This window comes from Rhinopithecus roxellana, chromosome 3 (genome assembly GCF_007565055.1).
Source record: "Rhinopithecus roxellana isolate Shanxi Qingling chromosome 3, ASM756505v1, whole genome shotgun sequence".
Classification (NCBI taxonomy): Eukaryota; Metazoa; Chordata; class Mammalia; order Primates; family Cercopithecidae; genus Rhinopithecus; species Rhinopithecus roxellana.
This window is the reverse complement of record NC_044551.1, coordinates 2,162,846-2,184,501: the sequence shown is the minus strand read 5'-3', so window position 1 is coordinate 2,184,501 and position 21,656 is coordinate 2,162,846. Positions and strand designations below refer to the sequence as shown.

Sequence of the window (21,656 nt, the reverse complement as noted above, 5' to 3'; positions counted from 1 at the left end):
CAAAACAAACTATAATACCGTCCAAGAACGTGTGAAGGACACTTGGAAAGTTACCAGGCCACTTCTCTCCTGGGCGTCCACGGCCGAAGAACGCCGGCCTCACCTGCAGACGCGCGCCCTCCTCCCAGGCTGCGCAGGTGACCTCGCCGGGAGGCGCCGGAGAGGGAAGAGCTCCGCTAGGCCGCGAGGGGAAGAAGCGGGAGAAGCCGCTCTTCCTATTCCACCCGCAGTCCGCTCGTGGGGGGAACCAGTGTCCGGCGTATGAAACGCCAACTTCGCGAAATAGAGACGCATCAAACGTCAAGAATTCTGTCCAAACTCAAGGCCCTTTCTCATTTAGGGGCAACCCTGTCGCTATATCATAAACTTTTAAATCCATGATCCCCACGTTACGAAAGCAGAAGTCCCTTGCAGACTTTTAGCGAAAACTGAACTTTGCCGGTGTCCCACACGAAGGGAGGGAGGACGGGAGGCCACGCCAGGACTGCGGGGGCTGCGGGGCTGCAGGGCGTGGACGCATCCTGGCCGGGGCGTCCACTGTCCACGTCTCCACATCCCAGGAGGGTCGAGACGGCCGCGGGAAGCAGCCGGAGAGCCGCGCGGCCCCGTTCCAAGGACCCCGCCAGTCTGAGTCTGAGTCACTGACAGCTTCGCGGGTCAACGGCGCCCAGAGGAAAAAACTTCTCATTTGGACTCCTAGGCCCGGCAGTGGCCGGCGGCCAGGGCCCCTGAACGGGGCGGGGCGGGGCGCACAGAGCCAGAGGGGCTTGCTGGAGGCGGCAGAGAGACTGCGGGGAAGGGGCGGTGAGCGGCGACCGCGCCAAGACTCTCACTGTGCGCCGGGGGGCGCCCTTCCCCGCTCGCGCCCGCGCGGTCGCGCGCCCAAGTCCCGCCCCGTCCGGCGCACCGCCCCAGACACAGCGCTCGCCGGGGGTCGCGCGGACCCTGATCTTGCCCGCGGGCACCCCGCGCTCTGCCTGCCGCGACGACCGGCTGCCCGACCAGCAGAAGTCGGGAGAGAGGGTGGAGCGGAGCGCCCGAGGCGGGGCACCTCGTGGAGCAGCGCAGTGCGGATCCCGGGACAATGGGGCCGCGGCGGCTGCTGCTGGTGGCCGCCTGCCTCTGTCTGTGCGGCCCGCTGTTGTCCGCCCGCACCCGAGCCCGCAGGCCAGGTGAGAGCCGCACGGGAATGGGGCGCGCGGGCGGAGGGACGCTGAGGGGAGACTGCGGGGGTCCCGGTTGCGCCTTCCCCTCACCCCTGCCTCAGTTTCCTCCGAAAGCCAAACTGGCATTTGGGCTGAGATCTAGAGTTTTTCCCAGTCACGTTTAGGTGGGGCGTGCTACCCCCTTCGCGGGCCCAGCCGATGCCCCTTTGGACTCGATCTTGGAGGGTGCAGCCCGCCTGCCACGGGGTGTTGGATACGGAGGAGGTTGGAGCGGAAGCCCCTGGGGGAGCCTGCAGTCCTGCGTTGCACTTGTCATTGTGTAGCCTGTTTCTCCCAGGACCACCCCCAAAAAGAAAAGGTCTCACATTACTCCACCAATAAACGTTCCGATCTTTTCAACAAAAATTGGCGAACCGCTGCCGCTGGAGTTTTGCTTTCTTGGAAGTTTTTTTTTCTTGCACATTTTACAGGCGAGAAAAGTGGTGTAGAGAAAAGCCCTGGCAGTCCCTTGGCATGTTTAGTAGAGAATCAGTACCAGCAGCCCCCGGTCTTGTGTCTAGGAGGTGCTCGGTGCGAGATGTATGGTGACAATAGCAGAGGCTCCGCGTGGTGGGGGGGTGGGGGAGGGGAGGGGGCAGGAGGAGGATTTTATTGTTACCTAGAACCCATTGCTTCTTAAGTGAGTTGAAGAGAGAGATCCCTCCCCAGGACCAAGCTCCCTCGAACACTGTGGGATCCAAGTATTTCTTAACGAGATTTCTGATCCGCTGCAAGAAGGTTGCTCCCCTAGAATATTTTCCCCACTCGTAGTCTATTTTTAAGTATCTGGCTACTTGACCAAATAAATAAATTTGATTATTTGGTCAAATATTTTCCTCTCCCCAAAAGCAGGACAGATGAGTTGTTTTTAGCCTGTAAAGGCACTAATTAGAAAGTGAGAAAAGTGTTTTTGAATTTCCTAATAACAATAGTATTTTATAAGCTTTGAGCCAAATTTTTTTTACGCTGAAAGAAGTTCCAGCGGGTTTTCTTGTTATCGCTAAAAGAATGTGCACTCTCTATTGCTCCCACACTCAAAAAAAAAGTGTAGACACATCAAGATTAAGAGGTGACAAAGACATAGCATGTTCTTGCCTCTCTGTCTTTGTTCACGGTGAATTTTGGGAAAACTAAGAGCTCTAGACAGGGGCCCCGTGTTTAGCAGTAACTAGCCTGCCTGCAGATCAAGTGAGCATTGTTGTTGAGTGTTTGAGAGAACGCCGAGAACTCCTGAAAAGTTGTTTGCGATGAGATATAATTTCACATAACATTATGTAATTTGTTCAATTTAGTTGGAGACAAGCTCTTGAGAATCCAGTGTTTTGTTTGAGGTTTGGATCATGGGGTGGAAAACAGGGCTTATAGAAATGCTGCATCCATTGTAGCCACCCTTTCTCATAGTAGCCTCCCAGCAAGGTGTGTAGCCTCATTAAGGAGTGAAGTTACAGGGTGCTGGTTTCTGCTAAGCGTCTTACATCCTCATGGGAGGAGTGGTGCATGTTAATATGGACAGTGCTGGTGTAGACAGAAAGGCAGGTGGACCACCTTGGCTAGTTTATCAACACTGGATTCTGGAACCACTTTGGGAGGGAAAGACAAAAGGAGTATGATAGAGGAAAAGGAGTGCTTGCTAAGTGCCGTATTCCATGTCAAGCTCTGGGCCAGAAGGAATTTTCACTTAGATTGTCTCATTTCACCTTGTCAAAACACCTTGTTAAGGTGGGTGTTTATCCCCTTTTGCTGATTCTGAAACTAAGACCCAGAAACAGTAGCTAAGCAAATGGAGGGAGGTGGGGGGAAGGGGCGTGGGGTGGTGGGGGAGGGGGCGTGGGGTGTGGGCAGTCCACCCACCCTGGGTGTAAGCAATTAGGAATAAGTGGGGCTTTGTCTTTAGAAAATTTAAAATCACCAATAAAATCAACCTAAGATGGGTTTACTTTTTATTACCACCATGCATTGGTAATTCTAAACATTGTCTGTCATAAGGTAGTGGTGCTGGGACCCCAAGGCATCCAACGGTGCCTCCCATCCTTGAACCGCCACTGCTCTGATAGAGTTTATTGCCCGGGATTACCAGCTCTATGTGCTAAGAGGGGCTGTGGAGCCCTCCCAGGGCTGGCCCTGACCACCAAGCTGAGCCTTCCTGCAGCACTTTCCGACTTTTTGTTCCCACTCATTTTGGCATTTCCTGCCTTGTCACTTTGTGTGTGTGTCTCATTTTCCCAGCTAAGATTATAAAGTTTTATTTATCCCCATGGTGACTAAAACAAATGTTCACTCAGCAGATAGTTGTTGAGAAATGTGTAAATTCTTCAACAAGTTTACATTCCTTTGTCTAGACAATTTAAGTGAGGTGACATGTAATCATTAAAAGGGCCAACATGCAAGAGTAAAAGGTGATGTTTATGAATTTTATGAGGCTCTTAGAGGGTTAAAGGTTTCAAGAATAGCTGGTGGTGGCTATGACAGAGAGGACTCGATGGGCAGTTCCACTTGCTACCCTCCTACCCACAGAGTCAAGCCCAATTCTGTGGCATGGAATGAAGTGCTCCTCCCCTTGCAAGAAGGTCCCCAGCCCCTCTCCAGCCATCTCCTGTTACTCACTCTCTAGTTCACCCAGCCCCATCCTCTTAGATCTTCCCTTCAAGGAGCTATACTTTCTCTGGCTTCTGTCCCCAGGCCATTCCCTCTGGCCAGAATGCCCTCCCCATATCCCATACCCGCCACGTTCATGTTTAATTAAAAACAGCCACCCTCTATGGACCACTGACTGCAGCTGACACCCTGCTTAGGGACGTTATGCATACTATCTTATTTATTTCTCACAACAGCCCTTTGAGCAGATGTCATCCTCATTTTACTGGTTATAAAACAGAGACCCAGAATGGTTGAGTCACAAGTTGAGAAAGAGGTGGTATTGGGACTGGGTGCGGTGGCTCACACCCGTAATCCCAGCACTTTGGGAGGCCAAGGTGGGTGGATCACTTGAGGCCAGGAGTTTGAGACCAGCCTGACCGACATGGTGAAACCCTGTCTCTACTAAAAATAAAAAATTAGCTGGGTGTGGTGGTGCACACCTGTAGTCCCAGCTACTTGGGAGGCTGAGGCACCAGAATTGCCTGAACCCAGAAGGCAGAGGTTGCAGGGAGCCGAGATCGTGCCCCTGCACTCCAGTCTGAGCAACAGAGTGAGACTCTCTCTCAAAAAAAAAAAAAAGAGATGGAACTGGGAGTTGACCACAGGCCTGTCTCTCTGAAGTGCGGGCTTTCTTAATACCTCCCAAAGAAAGGAAGCCATCTAGACTCCCAGCCCCTCTTACAGTAGAGAAGTAACCCCACTGTGTTCCCTAGTACCCCTAGAGGCAAAGTCTGTGCCGTATTGCCTTGGTAACCCAGGCCCAGCACAGGGAGGTATTTCATAAGCATTTATGCATGGACTGTGGTATTCTCTCATTTACTTTGCTAATGGATGATAGATAAGGCAGGCTCTGAAAAGATCCCTGCTCATGAATATGCTAATTAATCAGATGTTACAAGAGATATCGCTAGTAAACCTAAACAAAGACACAAAACTGAACAGTGCTTCTACCCTAAGCAGACCAGAAAGCTCTATAAAGCCTGAAAGTCAGATTTCTTAAGAGCCAGCAAGTAATTTTCTGCCCTACTGTCTCTCTCTCTCTCTCTCTCTCTCTCTACCTCCCTCTCTCTCTCTCTCTTTAATATTTTCTAGTGGCTTTGCCTTTATTTTTATAGAACATATCAGCATAGCAGGTTTTCAGGGTCTGGGTGCAGTGGCTCACACCTGTAATCCCAGCACTTTGGGAACCCTAGGCCAGATGATCACTTGAGACCAGCCTAGGCAACATAGCAAGACCCCATCTCTATCAAAAAAAATGATTAAAAATTAGCCAGGCACAGTGGTGTACACCTGTAGTCCCAGCATCTGGGAGACTGGGAGGATGGCCTGAGCCCAGGAGTTCAAGGTGGCAGGGAGCCATGGTCACGTGACTACACTCTAGCCTGGGCAACAGAGCGGGAGAGACGCTGTCTTCCAAATATTTAATACATAAAAATTTTACATTTTAATTAATCATTTAAATTTTTAAAAATAAAATTAATAAAATTGAGATAAAATTCACATAACATAAAATTAACCATTTTAAAATATACAATTCAATGGGTATTTACTACATTTACAGTGTACAATGTACACTATAAACCCCTACCTACTTCCAAAACACTGTCATCTCCCCGAAAGGAAACCAGTAAGCAGTCAGATCCCATTCTCCCTTCCCCCTACCCCCAGGAACCACCAGTTTGCCCTTTGTCTCTATGGATTTACCTGTTTTTGATATTTCATATCAATAGAATCATATAATATGTGGTCTTAGTGTCTGGGGAGCTTAACTTTACGTGGGTGAAAGTTGCTGCTGCTGTTTTTTGAGACAGGGTCTAGCTCTCTTACTGGGGCTGGAGTGCAGTGCCACATACTTGGCTTGCTGCAACCTCTGTCTCCCAGGCTCAAGCTATCCTCCTAACTCAGCCTCCAGAGTAGCTGGGCCACAGGCACCCACCACCACGCTTGGCTTATTTTTGTATTTTTGGTAGAGACAAGGTTTTATCACATTGCCCAGGCTGGTCTCCATCTCCTGGGATCAAGTGATCCACCTACCTTGGCCTCCCAAAGTGCTAGAATTACAGGCGTGAGCCACCATGGCCAGTCTTTAACTAGTCTTCATGAGTACCCAGGCTCCCCTTCCATTGCAGATACTCACAAAAACACCCTTGTTAGAAGAGTTATTAGGACCCAGGGCCATGGTTTATTTTTGACTATGATGCCAGTGTAGAGGACTCCATAGTTTTACCCTTCATAATTTTCTGTTGGTTTCCTTTTTTGTGATTTCTTTCATTCTGCCTTTTTCTTTCTCTTGCTTGTGCCTAAAACTGTCATCATAAATAACTCTCTATATATACTGAGATTTTTTTTCTGAGTATGAGCTTTCACTTCCCCAAATACCCTCTCCCACACTGACCTGGTCATGGTACTTGGAGGAAGCCACTTAAAGGGCTCTGACAGTCCTATATACATTATTTGCTTTCAAAAGTAAGTGGCCTTTTGACACAACAGGAATAATCTGTAATTTGCCCTTGAAAACAAATTTATACAACTTTAGGAAAAGACATTATGTAATCTATTTATATTTCAAGTCTATGATGAATTAAAAATCAGGTATTATAGTATTGTAGAATAGCGTTTACCAGTACAGTGTTTTCCTGTTTGGTAACCTACAGTAAGAACTGTAGAAATAACACTTTACATTGTGATATGGTAGGGGTATGTGTCTCCAATAAATATGTGTGGACAATCATAGTGTATATGTAAACATGAAACAAAAGTTGTACCAAACAGTGCCCACCTTTACTGCATTGTATGCATTTTGATATTTTCTACCCTATAGTCTATTTTTAATGCTTATTGCAATCGTGTGAATTGATTTCATAACCATTGCTAAATCTATACCATAATTTAAAACCTAATGCAGCAGCTGCAGTGAATATTCCTATGGTAGCCAAATCAAAGGCCTTATTAGCTTTTCAGGAAGAGTTCTGTTTTCCTGGAACTGTTGTTTATTATTGTTCTTATCATGTCTAGAACCTAATTTATTTGAGTTCCGATATACAAACTGCAGAAGGACTTGGGCAGGGGTGGGCATGGGGACAGTTTTTGTAGTACAATGCACAGTACTTTGTACAGTACAAAGCTGTCGCCATCCCCAACCCTGGGGAGGAATTGGTGATCATTAACGTCCTTGACCGTGAATTCGTTTTCATTTTAGCTAGATGTCTTGTTGGAGAGTAGAGAGCCGTATTCCCAAGACGGAGAGCTCAGGACCTGTAACTTAGTGGAGAACAGACCTGGAGGAACAGGGAACGTCGGGGAGTCAGAGTAGTTCCCAGGCAAGGCCTGCTGGCATCCTCACCCCATGTCAGGCTCTGGCCTCCAGGCTGCTCCAGGCAAGAGCCCACACACTTTGCTTATGTAGTCTTCATGCCCGCTATGGCGTTGGGTACACCTGCGTTTACTTCCCTGCAACTTCCCTTCTCCCAGCTTCCTCTTAGGCTTGCTTTCTTATACTTCCAGAGGAGTACCTGCTCCAGGACATGGAATGGGAGGAGAGGAGGCCTCTGATATTGGCAGCTTCTTGTGACCCCCAGTCAGTCAAGAATTCTCCCTTTAGGCTGGGCGCGGTGGCTCACACCTGTAATCCCAGCACTTTGGGAGGCCGAGGCGCAGATCGCTTGAGGTCAAGAGTTGGAGACCAGCTTGACCAACATGGCAAAACCCCGTCTCTACTAAAAATACAAAAATCAGCCGGGCGTGGCGGTGCACAACTGTCATGCCAGCTACTCGGGAGGCTGAGGCAGGAGAATGTCTTGAACCCACAAGGCAGAGGTTGCAGCAAGCCCAGATTGTGCCACTGCATTCCAGCCTAGGAGACAGAGTGAGACTCTGTCTGTATCAAAAAAAAAGTGGGGGGAGGGGAATTTTATCTTTAATTCTGCTTTTTCTGTAGCAGAGATTTTTGTTCACTTACTGCTGTTGCATCTGCTCCATCTAGAACAGTGTTTTAAAGATGTATTTGTCTGTTTTGTCCTTGAATGTCTCCCTGCTATCTCTCTCCTGTGTGTAAGGGCTGAGTTGTTGGCGTGTGTGGTTGGTGTGCAGCCAAAGTCAGTAGGACCCCAGAATTCCCAAGCAACAGCTTTTGGCATCATCACGTTAAGCTAGTCATTCACATGTCCACATACTGCCTACTGTAGCTAAAAGGATGGGCAGATTCATTTGTTTGGTGAAATGCTAAGAGAAAAAGATGTTCCTCTTTTAGGAGTAGGTCATGAATGACAGGTTTTTAAAGAGAGAATAGTGTGATGGGGTGAATAGTGTGATATGACCTTTGGAGCTGGGCAGATCTAGATTCAAATCCCGGCTCCTCTACTTCATAGCTGTGTGACTTTGGATTAGTTACTTAGCCTCTCTGTGCCTCCATGTTGTCATTTATAAAATGGTAGTCATAATGCTCATCTCATAGAAATGTTAGAATTACAGGAACTAAGGCAATTGAAGTATCTGGCACATAGTAGGTGCTCAAAAAAATGGTAAGGTTTTTTCATACACCAATCCTTCCATATTACAGAAAAGCTTTTGAAGAGTTGATACCAAATAAATTATCTAAATATAAGACAATCTTCACACAAACATGCAAGAACATTTTTCCCTTCAGAACTAGGACAAAAGAAAAAAGCAAAAACCCTTGCCCTTAACTTCTAGTGGCAAATAAACATGCATAAAGTATTTGTTTGTTTTTTTAACTTTTATTATGGGAGTTTTTATTCATACCCAAAAATGAACAGTATAGTTACTCCCTCTACCCATCATCCAACTTCAGTATTATTTATATATGACCAATCTTGTTTTATCTAAACCCTCAACTGCCCTCCTCCCCTAACTGTATAATTTTAAAGCAAATCCCAGATACCATATTATGTCATTCATAAATACATCAGTAAACATCCTTAGACGTTAGAACTCTTTTTTTCACATAACCACAATACAATACAATTATAATATCTAAAAAATGAACAATGCCTTTTGTTTTTTGTTTGTTTGCTTCGAGACACATTCTTACTCTGTTGCTAAGGCTGGAGACCAGTGGCACAATCACGGCTCACCCACAGCCTCAACCTCCTGGGCTCAAGCAATCCTCCTGCTTCAGCCTCCAAAGTAGCTGGGACTACAGGCACACACCACCACAACCAGCTAATTTTTGTATTTATTTTAGTAGAGATAAGGTTTTGCTGTGTTGCCCAGGCTGGTCTGGAACTCCTGGGCTCAATCAGTCCTCCTGCCTCGGCTTCCCAAAGGGCTGGCATTACCGGCGTGAGCTACCGTGCACAGCCTAACAATTCCTTAATATCATCTGATAGTCAGTCAGTGTTCATGACTGACTGTCTTTTTCCTTACTGTCTCATAAATACCTTTTTTTTTTTTTTTTTTTGAGACGGAGTCTCCCTCTGTCACCCAGGCTGGAGTGCAGTGGCCAGATCTCAGCTCACTGCAAGCTCCGCCTCCCGGGTTCAAGCCATTCTCCTGCCTCAGCCTCCCGAGTAGCTGGGACTACAGGCGCCGCAACCTCGCCCGGCTAGTTTTTTTTTGTATTTTTAGTAGAGACGGGGTTTCACCGTGTTAGCCAGGATGGTCTCGATCTCCTGACCTCGTGATACGCCCGTCTCGGCCTCCCAAAGTGCTGGGATTACAGGCTTGAGCCACCGCGCCCGGCCATAAATACCTTTTAACAGTTGGTTTGTTTGAATCAGTTCAAACAAGGTCCACCATTACATTTTAATCTGTAACTGCCCACCCCATCCCTTTTTTTATTGCTATTTATTTGTCAAAGAAACTAAGCCATCTGTCTTACTTTCCTACATACTGGATCTGGCTAACTGCATCTTCAACTTGTGGATCTAACATGTATGAAATGTTTCAATTCATTGTTTTGATGGTCAAATTGGTGATCAAAATGTCACATCTTTGGTCAATGGGAGCCCTTTCAGATTGACTCCAGAGTCTTTTTGACCTAACCCTGATATTCTTTGAAGATGTTCAGTGTTCATCTTCTGTATTTCCTACGCCAGATCTGGAACTAGCCATTTCTTTAAGGAGCCCCAGTTCTTTTCATTGGAAAATGGTGTTTGTTTGAATCTGAGGGAGTAAAACATTCCAGTAATGCTGCTGTTTTCCACTTGACAGAGTTAGTGTGTTTCTGTTATTTTCCTGTCCTCCTCTTCATTTCTTTTTAGCCTGTAGTGTTGTTTCAACTGCTGTGCTCTGTGTGGGAATGTGAGCAAAGTCCTGGGACTTCTGCTTTGTTAACTCTCAAAAGGCGTGAGCCCCAAGGGCAGAACTGTGAGTCAAAACCAAGACTTGGTGTGTCATGAAATGCTGGTGTGGTATAAATCCCAGGATCAAATGGGACATTCAGAGATCCTCTAGTCACCCCTCTGCTTCCAGGACAGATCTCATCACAGTTAGAAAACGTGTTGCCTAACTCACTACTTTTAAAATATCTCCAAAGTTAAAGAGTCTGTATTTAAACTATTTAATAATTTGCTGTATTCAATAACAAAACTACTCTAGAGCAATTTAGAGAAGGCTAAATTAAGTGAAACTTAGCAGATAGCATGAAAACTGAATTCAGGACTTCTGCTGCCTTGTTTGTGAAACCACAGCTTAACAACAACAACAACAAAAACAGAGATGAATGATAAGAGATTTGGGCACCCTGACAAGCACTTTCTCCTTGACCTGAGTTGTGCTAGGACTGAAGGAAAAGCGAGATACTTAAACTCAAATTTCAGCCTGAGGGTCTTGAACTAGTTGGAATTATCTAGTCACCTTGCACTGGCTTTGCCCTTTCTTTGATGCTGGTGTATACTACATTTTTTTCCTTTCCTTTTTTTTTTTTTTTTCTGACATTCTTTAATTTCACAAAAACCAGAATATCAAACCTATAGTATTAAGAAAAGGTAACACCTTAGGCAGTGATATTTAACGAAGGGATTATACATTCTACATTCTTCCTGAGCTCTAGCCTATAAAAATTTCATGTTTCCACAAGTATAATGTTTCTGTCAGAAGTACTGTACTGCCTGAGACCTACCCAGAGAAGATGTTTTTTAAAACAAGTACTTATTGCCTAAGTAGTAAATACAGAGTAAAGTCTAGTGACAGTTTTCTTTTCAGACTAAGTGATAGTATCTGAAGAGCTTAGTTGTGACTGTCTATTAGTTTTCAGATTGTATCACTCTCATGTGTCATCTTGATTCATGTATGTAAGTATGCATGTTCGTGTCCACTTTTTCCCCTCTGTGCCTCACAGAAGCCCATAATCTGGCCAGGCTTCCAAAACTGCAGAGGAGAATTGCATTGTTTTAAGGTTCCTTGGCTAGGTACAGTGGCTTAGGCCTGTAATCCCAGCACTTTGGGAGGCCGAGGTGGGTGCATCACTTGAAGTGAGGAGTTTGAGACTAGCTTGGCCAGCATGGTGAAACCCCATCTCTACTAAAAATACAAAAATTAGCTGGGCATGGCGGTGCATGCTTGTAATCCCAGCTACTTGGGAGGCTGAGGCAGGAGGATCACTTGAACCAGGGAGGCAGAGGTTGCAGTGAGCCAAAATCGCATCACTGCTCTCCAGCGTGAGTGACAGCAAGACTCCATCTCAAAAATAAATAAATAAAAGGTTCCTCTAGGTCAGCATTTTTGCACATGCATGCTTTTGTGATATTAAAGTGCCAGAACCACGAACAAGAAAAATAAAAAATAAAAAAAAAATTTTTAAGTGCCAGAAGCCATTCATTCTTTTCTTTCAGCTCCCACACACTCATTGTGATCTTGAGAATAGCTTCATGTCCACGGGGGCTGTTGGTACCAAGGTCAGGCTTCTGTGTGACTGGGGCAAGGTGAACACAGAGTAAGTTACATGCATTGCAGAGGTAAGAGAGTGATACTTCCATAAAAGATTATGAATTCAAAATTTGATTTATAGTTCTGAACCCTAGAGCTATATAATTTACAACTTGTTCATTCCCTCATTGTACTAAAAAACTATAAACATTGCTAAGTAGGAGGGAAGATGAACCTAGATTTCCTTTTAACTTAATTAAGTGAGCAAACAGTTGGATATAAAAGCACACTACATGGAAGTGGGAGAGGAAGGATAATAGTAATTTCTTAAACTGCTTAATTGTTATAGTTTCCAAAGTGAATGTATGTCCTATTTCACATGGGATGCTCCAGTTGCCAGATTTGTAGGCCAGACAGGCATTAGAATCCCATTTGAATGATTCTGAGCTTAATTCAGAGAAGTTAAGTGATCCCTGAACAGAGTCAATATTAGAATACAAATATGTGCCTACCATATGCAGGGCACAGGGTACTGGAGGTTCAGAGATTAACAGGAACAGTTCTTACCCTTAAGGATCAATCTAGACACAAGTGTGTATTCACATTCATCACTGGAGACATTTATTCCTTCCCTGTGACAGATCTCCTGCCAGGCCACCCCTTCATTGTCTGGAGACCCTCTCCCAACTTTGCTTAGGGAGCTTGACCTCAACCCTACACTGCCAGGCTCTGCTCTGCTGTCTCTGAGTTGGTACCACTCTAGCTTTGCTCTTCATTTTAGAAACAGATGCCAACTTACTGTATTTTATTTTCTATTTCTAGAATTTCCACTTGGTAGTTCTTTGCTGATATTTCCTATTTTCAGTTCATTTCAGTGAAATATTTTTCTTTTCTTTTCTTTTCTTTTTTTCTTACAGATGGTTGTAATATATTCTTCAAAATCCTTATCTGCTAATTCCAACATCTGGTCAACTTGAGATTGGTTTCTGCTCACTGTCTTTTTACTTAAGACTAGGTCACTTTTTTTTTTGTTTGTTTGTTTGTTTTTTGGAGACAGAGTCTCACTCTGTTGCCCGGGCTGGAGTATAGTGGTGTGATGATAGCTCACTGTAGCCTCGATCTCCCAGGCTCAACCTGTCCTCCCACCTGGGCTTCCCAAAGTGCTGGGATTACAGGTGTGAGCCACCACGCCTGGCAGCCCTCTTTTTCTTTTATTTGACAAAAAGTTATATATAGTGTATAACATGTTTTGAAATATGCATAACTTGTGGAATGGCTAAATCAAACTTATAACATGTATTACCTCAAATACTTATCATTTTTTTGTGGAGAGATCACTTAAAGTCTACTCTCTTAGCAATTGTCAAGTATACAACACATTGTTATTAACTATAGTCACGATATTATACAAGAGATTTTTTTTAACTTATTCCTTTTAACAGAAATTTTGTACCCTTTGACCAATGTCTCCCCAGTCTACCCTACCCACCCATCCAACCCCAGCCTCTAGTAACCACCATTCTCTTCTCGGCTTCTATGAGTTCAACTGTTTTCTATTCCACGTATAAGTGAGATCATGCTATATTTGTCTTTCTGTGCCTGGCTTATTTCACTTAACATAACACCCTCTCAGCTCATCCATGTTGCTGCAAATGACAGAATTTCCTCTTTTTTAAGGTTGAATAGTATTCCACTGTGTATATACGCCATTGTTTTCATTCATTCATTCATCAGTGGATACCTAGTTTGATTCCATAACTGGGCTGTTGTAAATAATTCTGCAATGAACACGAGATTGCAGCTAGCTCTTTGACATCCTGGCCTTTTTTTTTTTTTTTTTTTTTTTTTTTTTTTTTTTTTTGAGATGCGGTCTCGCTCTGTTGGCCAGGCTGGAGTGCAGTGGCGCAATCTCAGCTCACTGCAACCTTCACCTCCTGGGTTCAAGCAATTCTCCTGCCTCAGCCTCCTGAGGAGCTGGGATTACAGGCATGCACCACCACGCCTGGCTAATTTTTGTATTTTTAGTAGAGACAGGGTTTCACCATGTTGGCCAGGCTGGTCTCAAACTCCTGACCTCAGGAGATCCACCCGCCTCGGCCTCCCAAAGTGCTGGGATTACAGGCATGAGCCACTGTGCCCGGCCAACATCCTGATTTTATTTCCTTTGGATGTATGCCCAGTAGTGGAATTGCTGTATCATATAGTAGTTCTATTTTTAGTTTTAGAGGAACCTTCATACTGTTTCTTATAATGGCTATGCCAATTTAAATTCCCACCATCAATATACAATGGTTCCCTTTCCCCATATCCTCACCAACATTTGTTATCTGTCATCTTTTTGATAATAGCCATTCTAACAGGTATGAAGTGATAACTCATTCTGGTTTTAATGTTCATTTCCTTGATTAGTGATGTTGAGCATTTTTTCATATACTTGCTGGCCCTTTGTATGTCTTCTTTTGAAAAATGTCTATTCAGGTCCTTTGCCTATTTTTAAATCAGGTGATTCGTTATCTTGCTATTGAGTTATAGGAGTTCCTTATGTATTTTGGGTATTGACTCTTTATCAGATATATGGTTTGCAAATATTTTCTTTCATTTCATACATTTTCTCTTCATTGTTGATTGTTTCCTTTGTTGTGCAGAAGCTTTTTAGTTTGATATAGTCCCAGTTGTCTACTTCTCCTTTTATTGCCTGTGCTTTTATGGTCATTACAAAAGATTATTACCCAGAACAATATCAAGAAGCTTTTCCTCTATGTTTTCTTCTAGTAGTTTTACAGTTTCAGGTCTTATGTGTAAGCCGTTAATCCATTTAAGTTGGTTGTTGTATATAGTGTGAGAGAAGGGGGACAAGAGGTCCAGAGTGTATCACTTGTGTGTAGGGTGGTTGGATCTGGTGATACGATTTGGCTCTGTGTCCCCACCCAAATCTCATCTTGTAGCTTCCATAATTCCCATATGTTATAGGAGGGACACAGTAGGAGATGACTGAATCATGGGGACAGGTCTTTCTTGTGTTGTTTTCATGATAGTAAATGGGTCTCTCAAGATCAGATGGTTTTAAAAATGGGAGCTTCCCTGCACAAGCTCTCTCTTTGCCCACTGCCATCCAAGTAAGATGTGACTTGCTCCTCCTTACCTTCTGCTATGATTATGAGGCCTCCCCAGCCATGTGGAATTGTAAGTCCAATAAACCATTTTCCTGTATAAATTACAGGAAAAGACTCTGGATTTTGTTATATTCCTTCAAAGAGTGTTGGTGTTTTTGCTTTAGCAGCCAATTAATTTGGTTTTACTCAAACAGCAGACTCTCTCTCTTGAGCAGAAGCTTAAATATCACTTCAGTTCTTTTATCTTTAGCAGAGGTGCTTCTCATCTTTCCTACACGTGCATAGTTCAAGGGTCAGCCAAACCCTAGGACAGAATTTATACTGAAATTTAGGCCCCCCCCCCACCGACTTTTTCCTTTCCAGGATTCTCTCCTAACTTTCCAGTGATTGTGTTTGCCCTGAACTCTGTCCTCTGGTTCTGTAGGCCAAAAAGACTATGGATTTTCTATCTGGGTTTTAGTCACCTTTTATGTTATATAGGCACTGCTGTTATATAGGAAAAACCAAACTATTTTCCCCAAACTGTTTTCTCTTACCCAGCACTTCACTCAATCCTTCTGACACCATATGTCTGGAGCTTGTTTCTCCACATACCAAGCAACCAATTCTCTTGCAGACTCTCCAGTGGACACCAGCTGGGTATCCTCGAATATAACTCAATTCTGACGCTATCTGCCTCTTAATATGACTCAATTCTGACACTATCTATCTACCTGGAGATAGAGTCAGATTCCACAGATTAAGGGCTCAGTTTCACAAGGCTGCCTTCCACTTCAGATGGCAGTCACAAGTCTGGGCCTCCAGACTTCTGACCACACTATACATTGGGAGATCCTAAGGTCCCCTGCTCAGATTTGATTAATTTGCTAGCATGATTCACAGAACTCAGGGAACCACTTTACTTACCTTTATCCATTCATTATAAAGAAAATTACAGAGGATAGAGATGAACAGCCACATGGTAGAGATGCATAGGGAATTGTGGGAAGGAGCACAGAGCTTCCATGCCCTCTCTTGCGCACCACCTTCCAGGAACCTACATGTGTTCACCTATTTTTGGTTGATACTCCAAAAACCTTGGTTGGCCTGGAATGAGTGGCCAAGAACGTCTGCTGCTCTGCTGACCTGCTCAGGAAAGAAGTGGAAGAATGACTGAGATGATGGATACCTTGTGACTATGTTAGGAGATAACCCCAGGGATTGTGGTTTGGACCCAGATATAGTGAGAGATTTCTACGTTCTCCTGTGTAAGCAAACTAAAGACTATAGAGGAAAACTACTGTCATGGACAATGGCCATAGAATTGGGAGTCCTGAGTCCCATTGTTAATTTGCCTCTAACGCCAAAACCTGTAAGAAATCCCCTCTGGTGGCACGTGCCTATAATCCCAGCTACTCAGGAGGCTGAGGCAGGAGAATTCCTTGAACCCATGAGGCGGAGGTTGCAGTGAGCCGAGATCGCGTCACTGCACGCCGTCCTGGGCAATAGAGCGAGACTGTGTCTCAGGAAAAAAAAAAAAAAAAAGAAATCCCCTCAGCTTTCTTTTTTTTTTTTTTTTTAATTTATTTTTATTTTTTGAGACGGAGCCTCACTCTGTCGCCCAGGCTAAAGTGCAATGTTACAATCTTGGCTCACTGCAACCTCTGCTGCCCAGGTTCAAGCGATTCTTCTGCCTCACCCTCCCGAGTAGCTGGGATTACCGGTGCGTGCCACCGTGCCCGGCTAATTTTTGTATTTTTAGTAGAGTCGGGGTTTCACCATCTTGGCCAGGCTAGTCTTGAACTCCTGACCTCGTGATCCATCCACCTCGGCCTCCCAGAGTGCTGGGATTACAGACGTGAGCCACTGTGCCCAGCCTAAATCCCCTCAACTTTCTACGTGGATTTTTCCATTGAAAAGGGACAGGTTTCATGGGATGGCTGCAGACTAAATGGAGAAAATGTGCACATGAAGGTATGCGGAGGAAAGAGAAGTCATAGAAGCTGGGAGTGACTTGTTTATATAGACAGTGGCTAGTGTGGAAATCACTGATTGATCCCTTCATGTCAAGTACTCAGCCTTTCCTGATGTATTCAGGGTAGATCTCTGAAAACTTATCATTCACCTTTGTCCCTTTGAGGGACAGAGTTTAGTAAGTATTGCTTATATCAAGACAAATGTTGCACAGTATTTTGAGTTGGCTTATTCTGTAATAAAGTCTATTTGTGCATTATCTGCTCTTTACCACCCATTGTCCTAGTAAGAAAACATAAAACAAACAAAAGTAAAATATGCGCTCTGCTTGTCGCTTTTGCCTTGTTGATGCATTCACTTTTTACATTTAAAATTTTTTTAATTTTATTTTTCAGAGTCAAAAGCAACAAATGCCACCTTAGATCCCCGGTCATTTCTTCTCAGGAATCCCAATGATAAATATGAACCATTTTGGGAGGATGAGGAGAAAAATGAAAGTGGGTTAACTGAATACAGATTAGTCTCCATCAATAAAAGCTGTCCTCTTCAAAAACCACTTCCTGCGTTCATCTCAGAAGATGCCTCCGGATATCTGACCAGCTCCTGGCTGACACTCTTTGTCCCATCTGTGTACACCGGGGTGTTTGTAGTCAGCCTCCCACTAAACATCATGGCCATCATTGTGTTCATCCTGAAAATGAAGGTCAAGAAGCCGGCGGTGGTGTACATGCTGCACCTGGCCACGGCAGACGTGCTCTTTGTGTCTGTGCTCCCCTTTAAGATCAGCTATTACTTTTCCGGCAGTGATTGGCAGTTTGGGTCTGAATTGTGTCGCTTTGTCACTGCAGCATTTTACTGTAACATGTACGCCTCTATCTTGCTCATGACAGTCATAAGCATTGACCGGTTTCTGGCTGTGGTGTATCCCATGCAGTCCCTCTCCTGGCGTACTCTGGGAAGGGCTTCCTTCACTTGTCTGGCCATTTGGGCTTTGGCCATTGCAGGGGTAGTGCCTCTGCTCCTCAAGGAACAAACCATCCAGGTGCCCGGGCTCAACATCACCACCTGTCATGATGTGCTCAATGAAACCTTGCTCGAAGGCTACTATGCCTACTACTTCTCAGCCTTCTCTGCTGTCTTCTTTTTTGTGCCGCTGATCATTTCCACGGTCTGTTATGTGTCTATCATTCGATGTCTTAGCTCCTCCACAGTTGCCAACCGCAGCAAGAAGTCCCGGGCTTTGTTCCTGTCAGCTGCTGTTTTCTGCATCTTCATCATTTGCTTCGGACCCACAAACATCCTCCTGATTGCGCATTACTCATTCCTTTCTCACACTTCCACCACAGAGGCTGCCTACTTTGCCTACCTCCTCTGTGTCTGTGTCAGCAGCATAAGCTGCTGCATCGACCCCCTAATTTACTATTATGCTTCCTCTGAGTGCCAGAGGTGTGTCTACAGTATCTTATGCTGCAAAGAAAGTTCTGATCCCAGCAGTTATAACAGTAGTGGGCAGTTGATGGCAAGTAAAATGGATACCTGCTCTAGTAACCTGAATAACAGCATATACAAAAAGCTGTTAACTTAGGAAAAGGGACTGCTGGGAGGTTAAAAAAGAAAAGTTTATGAAAGTGAATAACTTGAGGATTCTATTAGTCCCCACCCAAACTGTATTGACTTCACCTCCTAAAACAACAGATGTACAACTTGCATGCCAGCTTTTTATGGGAGCCATCATGCATGTATTTTTGTCAGTTACCAGAAAGATAACAGGACGAGATGACTGTGTTATTCCAAGGGAATATTGCCAATGCTACAGTAATAACTGAATGTCACTTTTGGATATAGCTAGGTGACATATGCATATTTATATGTGTGTATATGTAGATGTATGCACACACATATATTATTTGCAGTGCAGTATAGAATAGGCACTTTAAAACACTCTTTTCCCCCCTACTCCAGCAATTATGGAAATAATCTCTGATTCCCTGATTTAATATGCAAAGTCTAGGTTGGTAGAGTTTAGCGCTGAACATTTGATGATGTTCATCAACAGTGAGAGACTCCATAGTTTGGGCTTGTACCACTTTTGCAAATAAGTGTATTTTGAAGTTGTTTGACAGCAAGGTTTAAGTTATTAAGGGATAAGACTTAAACTACTATCTGTGTGGAGAAGTTGTAGTGTTTTCAGTTTTAAACATATACAAGTTTGAATTCCTAAAATTATGGAAACAGATGAAAAGCCCCTATTTTGATATGGGTAGTATTTTTTACATTTTACACACTGTATACATAAGCCAAAACTGAGCATGAGTCCCCTGGTGAATGTAGGCTGGCTTTCAGGGTAGCCTATTCCTGAGAGCTGCATGCGTCCGCCCCCGATGGAGGACTCCAAGCAGCAGACACATGCCAGGGCCATGTTAGACACAGATTGGCCAGAGACCTTCCTGCTGAACCTCACAGAAAGCAATGAGACTGGGGCCACCACATTTGCTTCATCCTCCTAGGATTGGCTGCGAGCTGATCATGTTTATGAGAAACTGGCAAAGCAGAATGTGATATCCTAGGAGGTAATGACCACAAAAGACTTCTCTACCCATCTTAAAAACAACGAAAGAAGGCATGAACTTCTGGATGCCCATCTGCTGGGTGTAAACACATCCAGTAGTTGTTCTGAAAGGTTAGGTCGGATATGGAAGCACCCATTATGCACTGTGGGCACTCCAATAGGTGCTGGGCACACAGAGTGGAATAAGACCCAGACCTGCCCTCAAGAGCAAAGTAGATGACGCATAGAGTGTGATGTATGCATAATCAATATGTTTCACACAAACGAGGCCTATCAGCTAAAGAGCTTTGAACATTTGGGTTAATAGCTCTTGTGGTTATAACTTAAGGTGAAAACATAATGCAGTACAGGACATATGTTTTTTAAAATAAGTCTGATTTAATTGGGCACTATTTATTTGCAAATGTTTGCTTAATAGATTGCTCAAATCAGGTTTTCTTTTAAGAATCGATCATGTCAGTCTACTTAGAAATAACAGAAGAAAATAGAATTGACATTGAAATCTAGGAAAATTATTCTATAATTTCCATTTACTTAAGACTTAATGAGACTTTAAAAGCATTTTTTAACCTCCTAAGTATCAAGTATAGAAAATCTTCATGGAATTTACAAAGTAATTTGGAAATTGGGTTGAAACATATCTCTTTTTTCTTATGGAAAAATGGTAGCATTTTAAACAAAATAGAAAGTTGCAAGGCAAATGTTTATCTATTTAAAAGAGCAAACTGGCCGGGCGCGGTGGCTCACGCCTGTAATCCCAGCACTTTGGGAGGCCGAGGCGGGCGGATCACGAGGTCAGGAGATGGAGACCATCCTGGCTAACAAGGTGAAACCCCATCTCTACTAAAAATACAAAAAAATTAGCCGGGAGTGGTGGCGGGCGCCTGTAGTCCCAGCTACTCGGGAGGCTGAGGCAGGAGAATGGTGTGAACCCAGGAGGCGGAGCTTGCAGTGAGCCGAGATTGCGCCACTGCACTCCCGCCTGGACGACAGAGCCAGACTCCGTCTCAAAAAAAAAAAAAAAAAAAGAGCAAACTCTTTCCAAATACCATAGAATAACTTACATAAAAGTAATATAACTGTATTGTAAGTAGAAGCTAGCACTGGTTTTATTAATTTAGTGTCTATATTCATTTTATCTAAATCAGTGGAGATTTACTGTCATTGTTTATTAGTCTGTATATACTAAAATATGCTATCATTACTGTACTTACAAAATAGTATGTCACTGTTTTTATGTTCACTCTTAAAAACGTAACGTATATTAATAAATGTGAACATCTGCTTGGTATCTCTTTGGAACAAATTAGTATTGTATCTTTGTCGTCCTGGCACACTTTAAGGGCTTAACTGAAGAACATTTAATGAAGAGGTGATTTGCAAAGGTATGGACAGGGTTAAGGGAACCAACAGGGAGTGGTGAAGCACCCCCACAGACTAGCAATCAGGGGAAGCTGTTACTGCCCCCAAAGCCCAGGCAGAGGAGGGAACATACTGAGGCCTCTCCCTCACTCTCCGATCTCTTGCGAGGCCTCCCCTTGATCCTAATCTTAACCCAATACCCAGAAGTGAAGTAGTCCATAAAGATCAACTTCCTTGGCCATGGAGAATGGATCTGGAAGAACAAATGCAGGCAAAAAATAAAACAAACAGCACCATTTCTGCCAAAGACATTGAGTGATTAGCGCTCTCTCTCTTAATCCCTTCTTAGGAAAATTTAAGTTTATTGGGAATATATTCAAATTTCTGAGTTATAGACATCCTCTGTAGTGTCTGCAGTTCTTCCCTAGTGAGAGAGAAATTAAATGTCAGAGCAGAAAGGAAATCCATAAAAGGGCTGTGCTGTCTTCTCTGGCTAAATGACAGTCCTTTGCCATCTAGCACTCCCTCAAGCAGAAGCGAGGAGGGGAAATTGAAAGCAAAATGACTAGTACTTCTCAGGGTTGAAAACCAAACAATTTTTGATAAATTATTTCTAGAGTATGGCCAATGAAAAAATTATTTCAACTAAACAAGGATTTTGTTAACATACAGAATTTTTATGAGTTAACACATAAGCTTTTTAAGTTTCTAAGGCCTGAACACTTCACATGTATTTCAAGGAACAGATTGAGTTCAAAAAACCTTAAATTTTGCTAACACAACAATGTTTTTTGTCCAGGCATGTTGGCTCACGCCTATAATGCCAGCACTTTGGGAGACTGAGGCCGGAGGATTATTTCAGACCAGGAGGTTGAGACCAGCCTGAGCAACATAGTGAGACCCCATCTCAATTAAAAAATAAATAAATAATTAACCTGGCACGATGGCATGCCTGTGGTCCTAGCTACTCAGGAGGCTGAGGTGGGAGGA

At 44.0% G+C, this 21,656-nt stretch overlaps 1 protein-coding gene across 1 annotated transcript; it reads left to right on the top strand.

The window, feature by feature from the left end:
• The first annotated feature begins 447 nt into the window (after positions 1-447).
• Positions 448-20,595, top strand: F2R (coagulation factor II thrombin receptor). The gene is made up of 2 exons (XM_030927628.1): positions 448-1,172; positions 17,131-20,595. Exons 1-2 carry the CDS (start codon positions 1,085-1,087, stop codon positions 18,318-18,320), a joined length of 1,278 nt encoding a protein of 425 aa, XP_030783488.1. The 5' UTR covers positions 448-1,084; the 3' UTR covers positions 18,321-20,595.
• Positions 20,596-21,656: the final 1,061 nt, after the last annotated feature.

Coding starts and splice junctions, on each gene's coding strand:
- F2R (XM_030927628.1), top strand. CDS start 1,085: ATGGGGCCGCGGCGGCTGCTGCTGGTGGCCGCCTGCCTCTGTCTGTGC. Junction 1,173..17,130: donor CACCCGAGCCCGCAGGCCAG/GTGAGAGCCGCA, acceptor TTTATTTTTCAG/AGTCAAAAGCAACAAATGCC.